At 37.7% G+C, this 20,921-nt stretch overlaps 1 protein-coding gene and 1 non-coding gene across 2 annotated transcripts; one reads left to right on the top strand and one right to left on the bottom strand.

Moving 5' to 3' along the window:
* Nucleotides 1-3,908: 3,908 nt before the first annotated feature.
* On the bottom strand, nucleotides 3,909-4,015 carry LOC121968801. Its single transcript, XR_006108337.1, has one exon. It is a non-coding gene; the product is annotated as a small nucleolar RNA R71 (small nucleolar RNA).
* Nucleotides 4,016-5,131: 1,116 nt separating this feature from the next.
* Nucleotides 5,132-6,219, top strand: LOC122055123 (transcription factor BHLH133-like). Its single transcript, XM_042616509.1, has 4 exons — nucleotides 5,132-5,495; nucleotides 5,632-5,699; nucleotides 5,835-5,900; nucleotides 5,971-6,219. Exons 1-4 carry the CDS (start codon nucleotides 5,132-5,134, stop codon nucleotides 6,217-6,219), a joined length of 747 nt encoding a protein of 248 aa, XP_042472443.1.
* Nucleotides 6,220-20,921: the final 14,702 nt, after the last annotated feature.

Below are 20,921 nucleotides of genomic sequence, written 5' to 3'. Positions count from 1 at the left end.
TTACAATAATAGCAAACTGACTGCCCCATGGTGCATGCAGACGTGATGTGATCTCGGGATCCACATAAGGTGCAGTGAGGGTCACCGGTGGAGTGTTTTCGGTTCTATTGAGCAGACTGGGAACGTCCTAATGAAGATCGTCCTGACTTCTGGGGTCGGCCAGATGACCCAAAAGTACCCTGACCCGGCTGAGTATGACTGCTCTGCTACTGTCTGGTAGCCTGTGGCTGCTGGATCTATCCGGAAGTCCGATCAGTCTGCTTTCTCTTCTTGTCTGTATTCACTCTCTGTTGAGCTGACTCCAGTGCCTCTATGTATAATGATTGACCAAAACTAGCAATCTTCACCTGAAGATGCTCGTCCAATCCCTGGACATACTAGACCATACAAGATTTGTCTTCAACAACCAACTCTGGATAAAATCTGGCCAACCTATTAAATTCAGCATTATACTCCATCACTGAGCGGTTATTCTGCCGAAGACTCAGAAAATCCTAGCGACGTGTCATCTGATATGCACGGGGAAAATACTAACTCTCAAATGCCTCCCTAAATCTTGCCCATGTAATATGTTGCTCACCTATAATCGAGCACTGCGTGTCCCACCAGATTTCTGCCTCATCTCGTAGGTGGAAAGCAGCTAGCTCAGCCTTCTCCCACTCGGAGCAAGTCATATAAAAGAATGTCCGCTCCATATACTACTCTTATTTAGCTCCAAGAGTAGTACCACTCAACCTTATTGTCATGTTGGACTAAGTCCACCTGTAGGGTTTACATGACAATCCTTATGAGCTTCTCAAGGGGACATCACCAATCTATATCACTAGGACACAGTTTCATTCTATAATCAACAACACACTATATAAATAATATTATTTCCCAACTTATCGGGCCTATTGATTTAACGAACTAAATCTCACCCTTTGATAAATTAAAAAATAAATATTAAGTATACGCGCTTGTTATTATATCATGATTAAGAGTACGCACTTACTTCCATAATAACAGAGGTCCTATTCTTTTTTACAGTCAGTATAAAAAGAACAACCTCAAATGATCCTGCTTAATACACTCAGAGTGTACTAGTGTAATTTTATAGTCAAGATAAATTAATACCAAATTACACTACAACAATTCCAATGGTTTGTCCCATTCCATCTTAGTTGTGAACAACTATTTATAATTTATAAGGAACTGATAACATGATCTTCTGTGTGACATCACACACCATGTTATCTTCAATATAAATTAAATGAACAACTACATTTAGTATATAAATGTAGACATTTGACCAATGTGATTCTTATTTCAAAATAAATATTTATACAAAAAGCTAGACTTTTAGTATACATTCTAACAATACGTATATATTCTTTGCATGATTGTCTCTTTTATCATGTACTCATCATAAATACTCTTTTGTTTGGATATTTGCTCTTTGTTTGGTTTTGTGTTGATAGGGACTGCTTTCGGAGCAAAAAACAGCAATTGTCGACCCATCGGAACGAGGTAGAGAACACGACCGTGCAACCTTGTACAACCGTGTGGCCAAACAAAAGAAGGACAGTGCATGGCCGTGCAACTCTTGCACGGCCGTGCGGCTAAACAGTGACAGATCCTTGCATGGTCGTGCAATCCTACACGGTCGTGCCCCCCACGACCGCAACCAAGCAGTGCATGACCATGCAATCCTACACGGACGTGTCCTAGGAGCTGAGCCCCAGATCCACACGGCCATACCAATTGGCATGGCCGTGCAGTACAGCCAGAAGCAGAAGAAGGCACGGTCGTGCCACATCCACATGGCCATGCCGCCGCAGCCGTGCCCTAGCCTATAAAAAGGTTCTACCCCTTCTCCTCAAGGGAGGAGCGAGCCGTCAAAGGGAGAATCACCTTAGTACCGTTCTGCGCCGTCCAGGACCTCCGTCTAGCGATCCTTCATCACCACATCAACTCCAGAAGCAAAGGATTAGATTCAAAGATCGCTCATCGTCGTTGGATAAGCATCCTTTCTCTTTCTCTCTTCTTGTTTGAGGATTGTATGCTTAATTACATTATGTCTTCGGGTTTTTTTTCCGACGTCTATGGAGTAGATTCCTTGTTCTAGGATTATGGAGCAGTTGTGGATTGGTTTTGATGTAAGACTCATATTTATCCCTCTATTCATTGGATGATTTAGCTTGCTCTGTTTCAACTACTTGTTGTGTATTAGTTGATTGTATAGGAATTGCTAACCTCGTAAAGAGAGTATCTTAGATCATATACCCGAGGGGCCCTAGTGACAGAGGTAACCTGTTCATAGACATCTAGGGTACTTCCTTGAAAGGAGAGGCAACTTCTCCACAAGGAAGTAAGAGATCAAACCAAGCCCTTATTTCTATCCTTAATGACATCAATTAGAGTTACGTTCTTGTGATCTACCGAGGCGCCCTAGTGGCAGGGGTTAACCGTAACAGGATTTCATAGGGATCTTCTCTATTTAGTACCTAAGGATAGTTACATTAGCTTCCAGTGAATGCATGTTGATGGATAATGAGTAAAGGATAGAATGTGATACATCAATACTACCACAATGAAACCGAACTCCTAGAACTCTTCATAAACCAAATTAGTTACTCTCTCTTCACTAGTTCTTGTTTCCTTTTCCCAATCTCCTTTCTTTAGATAACTTACAACCATCGGTAGTTTAGCTAATCCTAAGTGAACCATTGCTAGTGCTTATAACCAGTCTTCGTGGGATCGATAATCTTTATTACTGACGATGAATCCGTGCACTTGCGGAATCGTAACAATAAGCGCAAAAGAAGTCCTTGCTGATCCTCTTGAAGGCGCCTCCATATCCCTTGAAGGCGCCTTCAAGGCTGTTCGAGGCACCTCAAGCCTTAATGAAGGCGCCTCCAGCCTTGTCGCGCGCACTTCTTCTCCTTTGCACCCGAGGCGCCTTCATGCTCCATGAGGGCGCCTCGGGTACTATTCACCTGAGGCAAACTTTGTTCTTTTGACCCTACAAGACATGTTAGTTCACAAAACAATAATATATCCTGCAAAACAAAGTTAGCACATAATAATAGAATAAAAGAAAATGTATGACAATCACCGGACTGTCCGATTTTGACTTCGAATTTCCGACCGGAAACCCTAGGTTGAACCGAAGCCTACTGTTCCCTCTACAGGGAACGCGTCCTCACCTACTCCACTCAGGAGAGCAAATCCGATGCCAGTCCAGTCCTCCAGATCGGCTGGACTTTTCGCTTAAGGTTACCATCCCCTAGGACCTATGGTTACTGCCCCTTAGGGTTTTCTGCCACCTAGGGTTACCACCACCTAGGACCTAAGGTTACCCCCCCTTCCTTTAGGATTTTCCACCACCTAGGGTTACCACCCCCTAGGACCTAAGGTTGTCGCCCCTTAGGGTTTCCCTCCACCTAGGGTTACTACCCCCTAGGACCTAAGGTTACCGCCCCTTAGGATTTTCCACCTACCTAACCGCAGTTAGGACTTTCCTGCAAACTCATTCAACATATCAGATAACAAATAATCTTAACTTTGAATCCCTTTACCATTATCAAAACTTGGGTTCGATCGTCGAATGTTTCCCGCACCAACACCATTAAGGCCAATAATTTTGAAATCATGTTTGCGATAATTTCTATGGTTTAGCAGAATCAGTTTGGGAGTGAAGATCCTCCGAGAACCCAAATCAACACTTAGAGGTTTTCTATGAGATATGTAGCATAATGAAAATGAATGACGTTCCAGCTGAGATGATAAGATTGCTTCTGTTTGGCTTTTCTTTGAAGGGCAGAGCAAAAGTTTGGCTCAATTCTTTGCCTGCTAATAGTATAATAACATGGGAGTAGTGTGAACAAAGATTATTGGAGAAGTTCAATCCGCCAAGCCAAACAGCTCATATGAGAAATCTTATTGCATGCTTCAGGCAAAATGACGAGGAATCCTTATTTGAAGCTTGGGATAGATTCAAGGGAATGCTAAGATTATACCCCTATCATGGATTGGAGAAATGACTAGCGATACACATTTTCTACAATGACATCAATTATCAAACTAAAATTTCCTTAGACTTTGTAGTTGGTGGAACACTAATGAACAAAAGACTTGATGGAGCAAAAGAGATCATTGAAAGTGTAGCACTAAACCATCATTTGTGGGCATCAAAGCGTAGTGGCAACCCAATCAAAATCCCAGGAAAGTATGATGTGGATGCTTTAAATTTAATTTCTTCGAAGATGGACACCCTAACAAAAAGATTTGATTTGATGAATACAAATCCGATGAATGCTATTATCACAAATTATGAAGTGTGTGTAGATACGAAACATATAAAAGAGGTTTACCCATTTGGAGATACTACTACACAGAGTTGGTTCAAATTAAACAAGTTGATGCAATTAACAACTTCAATGCAATGCCAAACAACCTATACTCAAACACATACAACTCGAGATGAAGGAATCATCCAAATTTCCCCTATAACAATCAAGATCAAGGACAATCATCTGAGTATCAACAAACTACCAACCTTTAATAGAAAAAATACTTGAAGAAATGCAAGCTACTTAGTTGGGAATGAGGAATGATATCAAACAACTTAATGTGAGATGGAAAATGCCGAGAAATATTTGAAAGTGCTTGACAATCAAGTAATTTGTAAATAAATTACTGAGAATGATCCTAACTCTCTATGATTTTTGAAAAAAAAAAAGAAAAAAAAAACATCTAGCCGTGTTGATTATCTTGACAATGACTTCACGCGTTCCAGTTCGGGGAATCTCTAAGATCATGCTCACCTCTTTCTCCTTAACTGTCTTTATTTTAATCAAAACCACACATCTACCTTACTCTCCCATAAATTCCATGCAAATCTCCTCATTATCAATTTTTAATATTAATCATAGCAATTTGCATCTCATCTTAACCATTCTCAGCAAATCAAATTCTCTAACCAGGTTATCAGAAAAAGTCAATGGATGTTATTTGTCAAGCACAGGCAATTATGAGTGCTTAATTTGGTCAACCCATCACTTGCATCAAGCTTTTCCTCTGCTTGTATAAAACTCCCTGCGACACATTGCAACACACTCCAATCTCTCCATTTGACCAAGTCCAGAGAATGGAGTGCTCATTGGAAGATGACTCTGCAATGCTGGCACACTTGATGGAGCAAGATTTCCCTGATCCAAGCTTTGAACTCCCACTTTGTTGTTCTTCTTCTTCTGCCATTGCTGATTCCTCCTCTTCTTATTGCTATTATTACTCGTCTGAAATCGAAAACATCGGTTCTTACAAGGAATTCTGTGCTCCGCATTGTGGATATAGTGGCGATGGCTTTTGTGTGAATGAAACAGATGCAGCTCTAAGAGTTCCAGGGCCACCAGTTTGTGCTTCTTCAATTGGAGATTTAGCCCATTTGAGTGAAGATGCAAGCAGCAGTGAGATTGGACAGCCTGTTTCAATGCTGCAGGCTAAGCGAAAGGGTAGAGCTTCAGTCGACGGTGTCTCCTCTAAAACCTCGAGGAAGAATCAGGTTTCATCGAATGTAAGTTCAAAAGTTTGAGCTGTTAGGAATGAGCTCAATTTATACTTTGTTTAAATGAGTTAGACTAAATGCAGGTCGAAAAGAGTTCACCGTCACCGTCACCGTCACCGTCACCGTCGAAGAGGATTCGGAGCCAAACATGGCAAGATGTCAATGAAAGGCAGATGGGGGAACAAGAGCCATCAACTAATCCACAAAGTCTATATGCAAGGGTAAATTTTCCAGCATCGCAAACTGTAAGAGAACAATATTGCTAGCTATTGTTTCATGAATGCAGAAAAGGAGGGAAAGAATCAACGCAAGACTGAAAATTTTGCAGAATCTGGTTCCTAATGGAACTAAAGTGAGTTTTAGATGTCTGATTTCAGACTAGATGAGAAAGAATTGTGAAACTGATTAGCAAAATGGAACAGGTTGACATAAGCACAATGTTGGAGGAAGCTGTCCAATATGTCAAGTTCTTGCAGCTACAAATCAAGGCAAGTAGAACAAACACTTTTGGTCTAAAGATTAAGTTTGCCAAGGCGATCGAACTAAGTTTGTTCTTTCCACGAACACAGCTCCTGAGTTCAGATGAACTGTGGATGTATGCTCCAATCGCTTACAATGGAGTCAACGTAGGACTTGACCTGAAGGTTTCTGCGACACAGGAACAAAAGTAGGAAGGTAGAAGAATGCTCTGAGATCATATAAGCCAACACTTGTATTACACTGGCTCTTTTCCCGAGTAATAAATACTAATGATGCTGACTTTTTAGTATGAGAAGGAATTAAATTTCAAATGCATAAGAGTGAAGTTTATTGTAAATGTTTGCGTTCTTAAATTGGTCTAATAACATTTGAATTTTTGGCGTGTTGCTGAGAAACTGTTGGTGAAGTAGTAGGCTAGTGCTAAACAACAAGACTAAACTTGAAAGCTTTAAAAGGAAAAGAATAAATGTATTGAACTTTAAATCGTGTTCAAGTACTATTCTTAAGGCTTTATTTGGTATATAAATTATGTAACACAAAGACCAAATATCCTATAGTATTAGATGAAGCTAATTGCTTAAATTTTACACTAAGTAAGATAATTCAAAAAATAAAGGAAAAGAGAGCAAGAATGTGTTTTCTTGATTTTCATCCGACTTGGTCTATTTATAGACAATCAAGCACATCATGGAGGTTACCAATAACTTCATGGGGTTTCCCACTAAGTTTACCCACGTTTTGGAGTGTTAGTGGGGCCACGTGTCTTTTCTTGATCATGGGGTAAAATAGGGGTGCAAATGAATCAAGCCGATTCGTGAGCTTTTCGAGCCAGCTCAAAAATATTCGATTCATATTAGAAATTATCGAATTTGAGCTGAACTAGAACATGTTCGAATATTGTTTTGAGCTGAATTCGAATCTATATTATTATGTTTGATGGTTCATGAGTGGCTTGTGAGTCAAACTCGAATCGAATTCTAATTATTTTTACATAATTTTAACTTAAATATATTTAAATTAAGGTTCGAATAATTTGAACCGAATTCAAATTTAAGGCATTTTAAATTATAGTTTGAATATGCTCGAATCAAGGTTCGAATAATTCGAATTGAGCTCTAGCTCGAATTTTATTTTGAATCGAGCTTGATCCAAAACTATTTGTATTTTTTAGCTTCGAATCGCATTTTGAATATCATATATATTTTCGAGCTCGAATTCAAATATCAATATTTTCATATTATTTGCCTCAATTTGATTCGTTTGCACTCCTAGAGTAAAACATGGATTAAGACATGTTATGAAAAACTGCTAAAATAACTATCAAGTTGCGACTTGACCTCCTTAATCTAGAAAAAAGTCAGGACTTATTTTCCTTGAGTCGTAAGTTTTGGTCATTTCAACATCATTCTATTAAGCTCTAGAGAAGTCATGACTTTTGCCTTCAAGTCTCGACTTTTAGTCATTTTCATTTATTTAAAATATCAAACAATCCTCCGCCATTTTCAATAATTGAAAATATTTTATTCATGGATTATAAAACACATCTTGATAATTTGTGCATCAATAATGATATGTTTCGATTGAACCACTATTTTAGTGATAGTTTCTTAGAAGTATGTAAATCAGTTTGACAGCTAAGCTTTGAACCAAAAGTTTATGTAACAAACTGCATGAGCCATCACACACATATTCACTTTCCAATTGTTATAAATAGCATACACTTTGAATAATGCTGCAATCCTTTCATGAATGTGTCAAAGTTTAAGTCCAAAACTTTAATAGATAATTAAATCCTACATTCATATAGGCAAGTTCTCAAATGCCCTCGTCATTTGTGGCATTTTCTGAGACTAATTAAGAATCACTAAGTTCATCCTCACTTTACTAGTAGAAATTTAAATACTTATCTTTGATATAATATTTCAACATTTGTCTAATGTACTTTTCACTACATTGAATCCAAGACTACACAATGTGATAGTGTTGGATTGATGTTTCCATTGTTGAAGGTTTATATCATGGACTTCAACCCCATCTCAATGAAGGTTCTTTCAACTATATTTCTAGTTAATCATTTTGTTAAAGGATCAACTAAGTTTTCTTTGGATTTAACATAATTTATGGTTATGACTCCACATGTTATCAAGTCTTTATTCATATTATGTCTCACTCCAATATGTCTTGACTTGCGATTATAAACCTAACTATAAGTCTTGACAATCATATTTGTGCTATCACAATGTATAGTTATAGGAGAGATAGGCTTTGGCCATATTGGTATATCATACAACAAGTCTCTTAGCCATTTAACTTGCTTGTTAGCTGCAGCTAAAGCTACAAACTCAGCTGCCATGGTGGAGTCAGTTATGCATATTTGTTTCCTGGATGCCCAAGAAACAACTCCTCCACCTAGAATAAAGATCCAACCACTTGTTAAAGAGTGATCATCTTTATTCGTTATCCAACTAACATTTGAGTATCCTTCAAATACTGAAGGATCTTACTTATAGCTTATACCATAATTTATTGTATTTTTGAGATATCTTAGAAATCTTGTAACACCTAACCAATGTTGTTTTCTAGGTTACTTGTATACCTACTTAACACCCCTACTGCACAAACTATATCCATACCTGTACAAGTCATGACATACGTCAAACTTTCTATCACTTGTGAATATTCCAACTGTGATACTGTCGAACCCTCATTCTTGACATGATGAATTTTAGTGCCACCAAGAGAGTTAAAGTCGATTTACAATCATAGTGATTGAACCATTTGAGAACCTTCTCAATATAATGAGACTGTGAGAGTAGGATTGATCCTTATTTTCCTTGGATCTTTATGCCTAGGATAACACCGACTTCTCCCATATCTTTCATATCAAATTTGCTTGATAGTAACTTTTTGGATTCTAAGACTTGTTCTAAATCTGAATCAAAGATCAACATGTCATTCATATACAAATATATTATGACACCTTTGAATACTTGCTGTATATACATTTATCTGATTCATTGATTTGAATCCCCTAGCAAATATTACTTGATCAAATTTTTGATGTCATTGCTTTGAAGCTTGGTTTAAGTGTATATAATAACTTCACAAGTTTACACACTTTGTGCTCTTGTCCAGGTTCCATAAACCCTTCGGGTTGTTTCATATACATCTCTTCATCTAATTCACCATTCAAAAATACAATTTTAACATCCATTTGGTTGATTTCACATTTTTGGATTGATGCAATTGCAAATAGTACCCTTATGGTAGCTATCCTTGCAACTGGTGAGTATGTATCAAAATAATCAGGTCCTATTTATGGGTATAGGCTTTGGCTACCAATTTAGCCTTATATTTATCTATAGTTCCATCTACTTTCATTTTCTTTTAAAAAAAAAAAATCCATTTACAAGCCACTGGCTTGGAATAGGGAGGAAAATTCACTAGAACCCAAGTATTATTTGACAATATTGAGTCTATTTCATCATGGATCGTCTCATTCCAAAATGATGCATCTTGTGATTTCATAGCTGCATCATATGTTCTAAGATCATCTTTTGTATTAAAATAGAAGGCTATTTGTTACTTAATTCATTTCTTATACCTTCAATAAGATAAGTAACAAAATATAGACCAAATGATTTGGCCTTTTTGCCCTTTTGCTTCTTCTTAGCTCAATTACCTTATTTTGGTCATTTGAGTTAGCAACTTCATCATTTCACAAGTCATTGTTTATGTTCTTAGAAATAGAACTGAATATTTGTTCATCAAAGATTGTATCTCTTGATTCTATGTTCAATTACTAAGAACCTATAGGCTTTTCTATTTTGTGCATAGCCTATAAAGATGCAATCTACATCTCTTTCTTCCAATTTTCTCTTTTTGGGTTTAGTAAGCCTCACAATGGCTCTATAGCCCCACACTTTTATGTGTTTGAGGTTAGGCTTCCTTATGTGCCAAAGTTCTTAAGGGGTTATTAAAATTCTTTTATTTGGTACTCTATTGAGTATATAACAAGCTGTAAGTACAACTTCATCTTGTTGGTCCCCTGGCGGCCTACTAGAGAGGGGGTGAATAGCCTGCACAATAAGAAAATAAAAAATCCTTTCTCGACTTATAGCTTTATACTTAACACTTACATAAATAAAATAAAAGATTAAAAGTGTTAGTATTAGCCCTAGTACCAATTATGAGATCCTTTTGTATCATATTTAATATTAATAAAGGTAAAATTGGTTATTATATTTACTTCAATTCATTGTCAAATGAATAAGTATAATAATGTTCTAAAGTAGGAGGTTCTAATCCACAACATATCAATTGGTTGCATTAATGGTGAGATATTCTAGATATACATAGAACACTACTCTTAACTATTCCTAGTCAAACATTAATATGAAAGGACAATATTAATGCATTGAGACTAGCATGTAGGTCAACGGATGACTTAATCTCACAAGTCTTGAATATGAGATATTAGGTTGACACATGAGTATATATTACAGAATATATACTGGATAACCCACCATGAGAATGTTTCATGGATCATTATATGAGTGCCATAAACATTCTCATGTGACTATTAGTATGAATAATCCTTAGACCTGAAATCACTACGGTTCCCTACATACGGAGTTGTATGCTTTGGTATCAACAAACGTCACCCATAACAGGGTGGACCATAAAGTCGATCACTAGGTATGCAATAAGTTATGCAGAGGGATGTGAGTGATATAGATGAGATCTATCCCTTCCATATAACAGAAGTGATATCTGTGAGCCCCTTGATTAGTAAGACACAAGAATGCATGGTCATGCTTAAATGAGTCAATATACAATATTGAGCATATTTGATTGAGTGTTGACTTAGAGATTAAGAAACACAAAGATTGATAAGAGGATGCCACAGTCTATGTCTCATTGATCAATCTAGAAATCAAGAATAGAAGGATTGAGTCATACAAGATAATAGCAACGAAAAGGTTAAGTCAGATCTTGACATTCTCGTCACTTGGGTAGCAATGATGCCTTGCTAGATGCCACTCATTGCTTGTGTATCTAAATATTGATTTGGATACATTGCTAACGTTACGAGAACCTATTAGGTCACACACAAATAACAAGTCAATGGAGATGGATTCATATGATGGATCATTGGATTAAATCTAATTCAAATTAGACTCAATTAGATCCAACTATTGGATTAAGTCCAATTTGAATTAGACTTATTGAGTCAATTGAATTGATGATTAATGAGTTGTACTTATTAAATGATTTAATGAATTTGAATTCATGAAGAAAGAGGAGTGTACAACTTGAATTACTTATGCATTGGATGCATTGGATGACGGGTGAACAATTTGAATTACTCATGTATTGGATGCATTGGATTCATTGGATGAAGACAAATATTAATGTCAATTAAGGCAATTGACATTAAGGCATGAGGTAATTTCATTTTTTGGGGAAGGTAAATGTATTTTACTCCCAAAAAGAACAAAATACAATCATATGATGTCTACAAAGTGCATAAGAGGTTTATGACTTTGTATGACACCATTAAACAAATTCCATACATAACATCACGCATCAAGACCTCACTAGTGTCTACAAAGTACCAAACATGACTTGGACTTTATATAATACTCGAGCATATCACAAAGCATTACCACACATTACAAAAGAATTACTTGATATCTACAAAGCGCCAAACATGAACTTAGACTTTGTGAAATATCTTCTCAAAGCAAGGAACAACATTCTCAAATCGACTCATGTTACACGTGTTCCATACGAAATAAATCATGGAAGATCAGGCAAGATGCCTTGCTTTCATTTGCTGCCTTTTACCTTTGTAATGTTGTCGAAATGTATCGAGAAAGGAGGCCGTATTGGTGATGTCAAAAGTGATACCCATCCATGTCTTGATTTTATCAAGTAGAGGCTTGACAATCTCACAATCAAAGAAAATATGATTATTGGATTCATCTTGTTGGTGACACAACGTACATAATTTGTTGGACTCATAAGAGATGGTGTCCGCCATTCTTAGTCTTCCATGAGCAAGTAACCAAGATGTAAACCTATGCTTGGGCAAAATATATGGTTTCCATATCACCGAAAACCAATCCACTTTAGCTGCTTTTGGACAAAAAAACTCATATGCCAAAGCCAACCCTTTATTTTCCCCCGCAAACCACTCTATCATTTTCATGTTTGCGGCGCCAATGAGGTAGTTCGCTGTACAAGTTCATCACGAATAAAAAGTAAGAGTTTAATAAGGGGGAAGTCCGAAGGCTTACTCCTCCATTGCCAAAAGTCCATATTTCGGAGATAGTGATGATGAACCCATCGAACCCAAAGATACTCACTTCGATTTTGAATATTCCATAGAATTTGATATAAGAGAGACATATTCCATGTTTGCAAATCACATAAACCATATCCTTCTTCTTCTTTGGGTAGACATATAGAAGCCCATGAGATTGGTGGATGTTTTGTTGACCATACAAAGGAATGAGAGATGCCATAAATCTTGTCAATAACACCACTTGGTATTGGAAGGATAGACAACCAAAAACATTCCACTCCTTGAAGTATCGATCGCACAAGTTCCAACCTTTCGGCATGGGAAAGTGTGTGCTTCGGCCAAGATACAACCTTCTTTCTTATGGAGTCAAGAAGTGCCCCATAATTTGCAATCCTCAATTTCTCCGTTGCAAAAGGAATGCCAAGATATCGGAAGGGAAATGTGCCTTGTTGAAAACCGGTTATGTGTAGTAGCTCCTCCCATAGTTGTTCACTAAACCTGGCCATATATAAGTTGGATTTCAACAGATTTGCTCGAAGGCCCGCTTTATCACCAAAAACCGTTAGGCAATCCATAATAAGGTTAAGAGTAGAAGCATCGGCTCTTACAAACAACAAGAGGTCATCGACATATGCTATATGTGTGAGTTCCACTTATTTACATTTTGGATGATAATGAAAAGCACTTAACCTTGAAACAACTTTCATAGAACGTGAGAAAACTTCTAAGCATAGGCCAAATAACAAAGGAGAGAGAGGATCACCTTGTCTCAAGCCCTTTCTTGCACTAAAGAAACCATGCAATCCACCATTTAGACTAACAGAGTAAGAGACCGTGGTTATACATTCCCTTATCCATCTATAAAATTGTTGGGGAAAACCAAAACCAATAAGTGCGGACATAAGAAAACTCCAATCAACCGTATCAAAAGCCTTGCGCAAATCAACTTTGATCATACACCTTGGAGAAACCCGCTTACGAGCATACTTCCTCAATAATTCTTGAGCTAAATGAATATTGTCACCTATGGACGACCTTTGATGAAAGCCACTTGAGCCGGATCCAACAATATATCCATAACATTTGCTATTCTTGCCACCAATACTTTGGAGATAACCTTGTAGAAAACCGTACAACATGAGATGGGCCTAAAATCCATAACTCTTGGAGCATGATCAGATTTAGGGATGAGGATTATCAAGGTGTGATTCCATTGTTTTAGAAGCTGGCCATTAGTGAAGAATTCCCTTATCACCTCAACGAAATCAGCCCCTATATTGTCCCAAGCCGCCGTGTAGAATTTTGCATTGTAACCATCCGGACCAGGAGCTTTATCGGTGCCTATACTAAATAGAGTCTTCTTGATTTCTTCCTCCATGACTGCAGCTTTGAGGGATGATGCTTGGGCTTGAGATAATTTAGTCCCATGCAAGGAAGAAACATCAATTGGAGAGCTTTGACCGGCTTCACCCAATATACTTTGGAAATATTCCACAAATTCCACGGCGACTTCATCCAAACTAGTTGTTTGTTCCCTGGATTGTTTGATGAGTGTAATAATAGCATTTTTTTTTGTTATTTCGCTTCACCAAGTCTTGATAAAATTTGGTGCATCTATCACTATTCTTGAGGTAAATACTCTTGGCACGTTGTTGATAGAAGAGTCTTTCCACCTTCACTAGCATAATTGCCTTCTTTCTTATTGTGCCATAGTCACTTGGGGGCTCACCACCATCAAGAAGGGTTCTTTGAACAACCTCTAACTCTGAATTTGCTCTTGATGCTTGCTCTTTGATATGTTGAAAGTGAAGCTTATCAAGTTCCCTTAGTTTACCTTTCAACCATGTAAGTTTTATCTTGAGAGTAAATTGTGCATTGCCATATAGGGGTGCCTCCCATGTATTTGCCACCAAATCTTTGAATCCATCATGCAATGCCCACATATTATAAAATTTGAAGGGCCTATTAGAACCTCTCTCTCTTGCAAAAGTTGAAACTATGGTACAAGAGTGGTCCGATAGACAACCTGGGGCGTAAATTCTACATAACTTTCATAGTCCGCAACAAGCCATTGTGAATTCACCATAGCATGATCTAGCTTGCAAGAAACCCGTCCATTTGTCCATGTCAAATGACACCCAATAGAATGAAGATCAACCAAACCACAAGTGTCAACAAAGCACTCCAAATCATGTATCTCATAATTAGAAACCGGTTCTCCACCTTCTTTGTCTTGAATTGCCAATGGTGAGTTATAATCTCCCATAATGAGCCAAGGTTCCACAATCATTTCTCCAAGGAGGGTAAGAGAAGTCCATAGGGGTCTCATTGTCATGATAGAATGAAATCCATATATAAATGTCACCAAAGAAGACCGAACCGTAATAGAACAACGAACACGGTAATGTATATATTGATCTGATGTGTCGAGAACGTCCAAATTGACCCTGTGTATATCCCATAAAAGCAAAATACGACCTCTATTAGAATAAATGAAATTATTTGCCATCCCCATACCTGAGAAATTTCTTCGCATGATAACATCTAAGGAGTACTCATTAAGCTTAGTTTCAATGAGTGCTATAATATGAATTGCCTTTTACTTGAGAAGGTGAATGACCCCACCCCAATGTTTTAGGGGCTTATGGAAGCCCCTAATATTCCAAGATACAATCTTCATCATCCATGAGAAGGCCAGGCTACTCTAACCCATAAATTCCTCTTATTTTGCCGAGTCTCCACACTAGTTTGGATGAGGCAATTTCATGAATCTATAAAAAGTGATTTTTTGGATTCATTTATGATGAGTTCTTTCACTTCTTCCTCCTCCTCTCTTCACTTGGCCAAAACTTCAAAGAAGGGTTGCTAGCACAACCTTTGGTTGTTTTATTCTCCACTTTGTGAGTTTGTGAGACAAATAAGGCTTGTTCATGTGTGTTGATACCCCAAGGTTATTTTGATGTGATCAAACAAGTTAGGTTAGGTCCTGTTGTGTTTAACCTTGTGTCTAAGTGTACAGGAACTTAGGAGCATAGGGCGTCGAGCAAAAGACACAGCTTGCGAGAAGGATGGCACGGGAGAGAGCCGATGGGCTCGGTGCGTCCGAGGGACAAGGTGCTGCGGAAGAGTACATGGAAGGACGAGAAAGAGGCACGTGACGTTTCCGAGGGATGAGAATCCAAGAGCGGAAGCTTGCTCGAGAAGGCCGGAAGTTAGGTTTGGGTGAGCCCTATTTCGGATGGCCAAGATCACCCAAGCAAGAGGAACCAGAGCGGAAGACCCGAACCGAGGTGAACGAAACCAGAGCAAAAGGCCCGGACTGAAAAAGTCAACTAAGTTGACTTTCCTGGTCCAGGCGCTCAGACTCAGTCCAGGCACCCGAAACCCTTCCGAGCGCTCGGAATCGAAGTTTATCCATCTCACGTTTGATCGTGATCCGTTGCGAAGGGGATAAAATTTTATCCTCCTCCAGGTACTTGGAACCCTTCTAGGCGCCCCGAGGAAGGCTATATAAGCAGCCTTGCCCCCAAAGCTTTACAATAACGCAGAATAGTTTGAAACAACACTTGTGCTTGAGTTTGTTAGAGTTTAGCTTTAGTTTGTGAGCTTTGAATGCTATAAGAGGCTTCTCCTCCCAGAGGAGATTTTGTTAGTGCGCTTTTTCATCTTGGATTAATAACCTCCCCGGTTGTAACCAAGTAATTCGTTGTGCCTCTTTCTTTTCAGTTTATTTCATATTTTGTTTATGCAAGTGTTATATTAAGTTATATGTTTGAGGAAGGTATTTTTGTTTAATTTGTGTGGGAGATATTCACCCCCCCCTCTAGCCGGTCGCTAGGGTCCTAACAGTGTGGATACCATAGAGGCGCGACCACTTGATCGCGCTAAAATCTGCATCTAAAGAAACGTTGTTGTCGGGATTGCGAAGGGCACACAACAAAGGTATAACTCCTTTTTCATGTAGAAACTTAGTATATGATTTCCTTTCGCATAGATCTTCTACATAGGACCTAGATGTTTTCCACTACACTTTCAAATGTTTAGCATCCTAGTTCCTTATAGTGGTATTAGAGCCACTTACGAAGGCATATACTAAGTTGTAGTAGAATTTCATATGTGATATAGAAATTGCATGACATGTTTATTATGATTTACATGATTAATAGCAAGTTTCGGCCAAGAGGTTTTTAGCGAGACCATCATGGCATTGCGGCTCATAATTAGTTGTTTAAATCATAGTAAATTTTTTATCACAATAGATTGTGAATGTTATATGACATGGTGTATGGTTATGACCCTTAAACTCTGATATGATTGGATGTGTGTGTTGTAGTTTATAATACGGCCTGTGTGTTGTGCCTCTCCTCTTTCATTTTTGTTGTAAATTTAGACTACACTCGAATGTAACTCGAGTTTTCCTTATATTTTGTAATGTACAAATTAGAGAAGGACAAGTCCACTAGACGATAGTGAAAAAGGGAGGAGGGCAACAACACACGAGGACTGAGGAAACACTTGGAGAAGATGCTTTGACCTAGGTTAACCTTACAATCTTCTCATTGGCTTAAGAGGATCATAGAAAATGGGTCCATAACCATGTCACATTTTATTTATGCATATATGTGATGTATGCCATGATATGCTATGATTGTATGTGATGCAAGTATAGTTTAATCATAATTAGGTCTCTTTTAAATATGCCTACCAAAATTCGGTACTCCTTACTACCTCGATCATTTGTAGTCAGGTTTGCCAAAGCAAAGTGACTCGTTTTATCTTGGTAAAATGCGACAGGACAATAGTGATGTTTGACTATTAGACTTTGGGTGTGACTTAACTAAGTTACCTCAATTGGATTGAGAACTTAGAGGCATATCTCATACGATGTAATTCAATTATACTAGTCTTGGGCGATTAGCTAAAGCTAACTCAAGATGTGTTATAATGGATTTTATAAGGTGAGCAAATGAACAAATAGTCTTGTTCACCTAATGATATAAGAGTTACATAGGATGTAATTGGTAAACGTTGTCTACCTAAGTTATACAAATCCTGTGTGATTAGCTAAAGCTAACTCAAGAAAAGGTATAATATGGATCTTGTCCAATTAGTACATGTTGCCTACTTAAGTTATACAAGTCTTGGGCTATTAGCCAAAACTAACTCAAGATGAGGTATAATATGAACCTTGTCCCACTTGAATGTCTTTGCTCCTAGGTTTAGAGCTAGTAGTGACTTGCTCCTACCAAGCTTTAGAATTCAGTGGGAGAATTATTTAATTAAAGGTCTAATTAAATTATCTAAATATGATACCTATTTCTACATTGTAGATCACCATGTTGTCTAGTACGATGAATACACTCTCTCTGTGATCTGTCCTTAATAAGGACAAGCTCAATGGAGCTAATTTCCTGGACTAGTACTGGAACTTGAGAATAGTTCTCAAGCAAGAAAGGAAACTGTACGTCCTAGAGCAGTCCATTCTTGAAGTACCCCCCCCCCCCTCCCCCACTATTACCACTAGAGCTGATAAGGATGCTTATAAGAAGCATCAAGATGATGCATTAGATGTATCATGCCTTATGCTCGCTACCATGAACTCTGAGCTTCAGAAGCAACATGAGAACATTGATGCTTATGATATGGTTGAACATCTTAGACAACTATATCAAGGACAAGTAAGGCATGAGAGATTTGAGATCTCTAAGGCTCTATTTCAATGCATAATGCAAGAAGGAAGTCCTGTAAGGCCTTATGTGCTCAAAATGATTGGATATGTGGAGAATCTACAAAAGTTAAGATTCCCACTAGGACAAGAATTGGCCACTGACCTTATTCTACAATCATTGTTCGAGAGCTACAATTAATTTTTCATGAACTATAACATGAATGAAATTGACAAACCACTGCTTGAGATGTTGAGCATGTTGAGAACTGATGAATGAGACCTTAAGAAGGCAAAGCCTAGTACCATTTTGATGGTGCCAAATGGCAAAGGCAAATGGAAGCCTAAAGGTAAGGGTAAGACCCAAGCTAAAGGCAAAGGCAAGACTCATGCACTGAAACCTAAAGGCGGGGTAGCTAAGGAAGGATCCTGCTTCCACTGTGGTGAAAACAGACATTGGAAGCGGAACTACAAGTTGTACCTAGAGGAAGTGAAACGGAAGAGAAGAGAGACTTTTTCCTCAGGTATAAATGTTAGAAGTCAACCTATCTATTTCTTCTTCATGAGTATCATCTCACATTTGTACTAATGTGCAGGGGCAAAGAAATAGTAGAACATTAACAAAGGGTGAAGTGGACCTACGAGTAGGCAATGGCGCAAGAGTTTCTATTATAGTTGTAGGAACATATTCCTTATCTTTGCCCACTGGGTCGTTAGAGTGTATACTAAAAGGCTAGCCTTTTGTAAACATTTTATTTTGAAATAAAGAATCACATTGGTCAAATATCTACATTTATATGCTAAGTGTAGTTGTTCAATTAATTTATATTGTAGATAACATGGTGTGTGGTGTCACACATAGAAGATCATTGTATCAATTCTTTATAAATTATAAGCAGTAGCTCACGACTAAGATGGAAAAAAACAAACCATTGGAATAGTCGTAGTGCAATTTGGTATTAGTTTATCTTAACTATAAAATTACACTAGTACACTCTGAGTGTATTGAGCAGGACCATTTAAGGTAAGTTCTTTTTATATTGACTAAATAAAAGAACAAGACCTTTGTTATTATGGAAGTGTGTGCTCTTGATCCTGATATAATAGCAAACACATACATCTAGTATTTATTTCTTTGACTTATCAATGAGTGAGATTTAGTTCGATAAATCAAGAGGCCCGATAAGTTGGGAAATGATATTATTTATAGTGTGTGTTGTTGATTATAGAAGGAAACTGTGCCCCAGTAATCTAGGTTGATGATGCCCCTAAGAGGAGCTCATAAGGATGGTCATGTAAACCCTGCAGGTGGACTTAGTCCGACATGACGATAAGGTTGAGTGGTAACTCTTGGAGCTAGATATTAATTAAGTGAGTTGTCAGTAACTCATTTAATTAGTGGATATTCTATATCTTAAACACAGGGAGACTAACACACTCATAATAAGTAGGAGCCCATATAGTAATATGGAATTGGTGTGGTAGTTCAATAATAACTCTTTAGTGGCATGAGTTATTATTGATGAACTCAAGTTATGTGTTCAGGGTGAACATGGGAAGCTCAAGATCATCAGGAGACCAATACCAATTCCTCCTCTCGGTCCCTTTCATAGCCTCTTATTTATAAAGTATTATACCCACTCATACCCACCTTCTTACCCACCTTAAGGTGGCCGGCCAAGGCTAGCTTGGAGCCCAAGCTAGGGCCGGCCAAACCAAGGTGAGTTGGTCCCATTGAGTGGTCGGCCCTAGCTTGAACCCAAGCTAGGTGGCCGGCCAAAATAAAATAAAAGGGATTTTAGTTTTTAAAATTTTTCTTATGTGGAAGCCATGGTTTTAAAAGAGAGTTTAAAATTTAAATATTTCCTTTTATAGCTTTCTACAAAAGATTAAGAGAAAAGGTTGATACCTTTCCTTATTTGTAGTTAAAAGGAAGATTTTAATTTTTGATAAAACTTTCCTTTTTTGTAACCATCTTCATGATTTAAAAGAGAGTTTTAAAATTAAATTTTTCCTATTATAGTTTCTACAAAAGATTAAGAAAAGATTTAATATCTTTCCTTATTTGTAGATTGAGAGGAAGATTTAAATTTTAAAGAAAACTTTCTTTTTTGAAAATCATCCACATGTTTTAATAGAGAGATTTTAATTTATAAAAGTTTCCTTTTATGACCAACCATGAAGGGAGTTTTCAAAAGAGAAATTTTTATTTAAAAATTTCCGGAAACAAATTAGGAAGTTTTAATTTTGTGTTTAAAACTTTCCTTTTTTGGAGGGATTAAGGTGGCCGACCATTAGAGGTTTAATAAGGAGGTTTTAATTAAATTTTCCTTCTTAAACAATGGCAAGGAATATAAGAAAGTTTTTATTTATAAAACTTTCCTTATTTTCCTAGACCAAGGAATATAAAAGAGAGAGTAGAGGTGCCTCACCTTATAACATATCCTCTATTATTCCCCTCTCTTTTCTTCCTTGGTGTGACCGGCCCTATTCCTCTTCTCCTTTCTTCTTCTTGTGGCCGAACCACATCATCTCTTGGAGCTCTTGTGGTGGCCAGATTTTGCTTGGAGAAGGAGAGAAAGGAGGCTTTGTTTCTAACATCCCTTGAAGCTTGGTGGTGGTGGCCGAACCTCATCCTTTCTTGGAGTTATTGAGGTGGCCGAATCTTGCTTGGAGAGGAAGGTAGCTTGAGTGTATTCTCATCTCGGTAGATCATCGCCCACACGACGTTCGAGATAAGAAGAGGAATACGACAGAAGATCGTGAGGTCTATAAGCTATAAAAAGTATCACTAGTTATTAGTTTTCGCATCATAACTAGTTCATCTTTTATTTAGATCTTGAAATACCAAACACAAGAGGCTAATGAATCTAGGTAATCAAATTTATGTTTTCGATTTTGTGTTTCTTTTGTTTTTT

Source organism: Zingiber officinale, chromosome 3B (assembly GCF_018446385.1).
Source record: "Zingiber officinale cultivar Zhangliang chromosome 3B, Zo_v1.1, whole genome shotgun sequence".
NCBI classification, from domain to species: Eukaryota; Viridiplantae; Streptophyta; class Magnoliopsida; order Zingiberales; family Zingiberaceae; genus Zingiber; species Zingiber officinale.
This window is presented reverse-complemented; position numbering and strand designations above follow the sequence as displayed.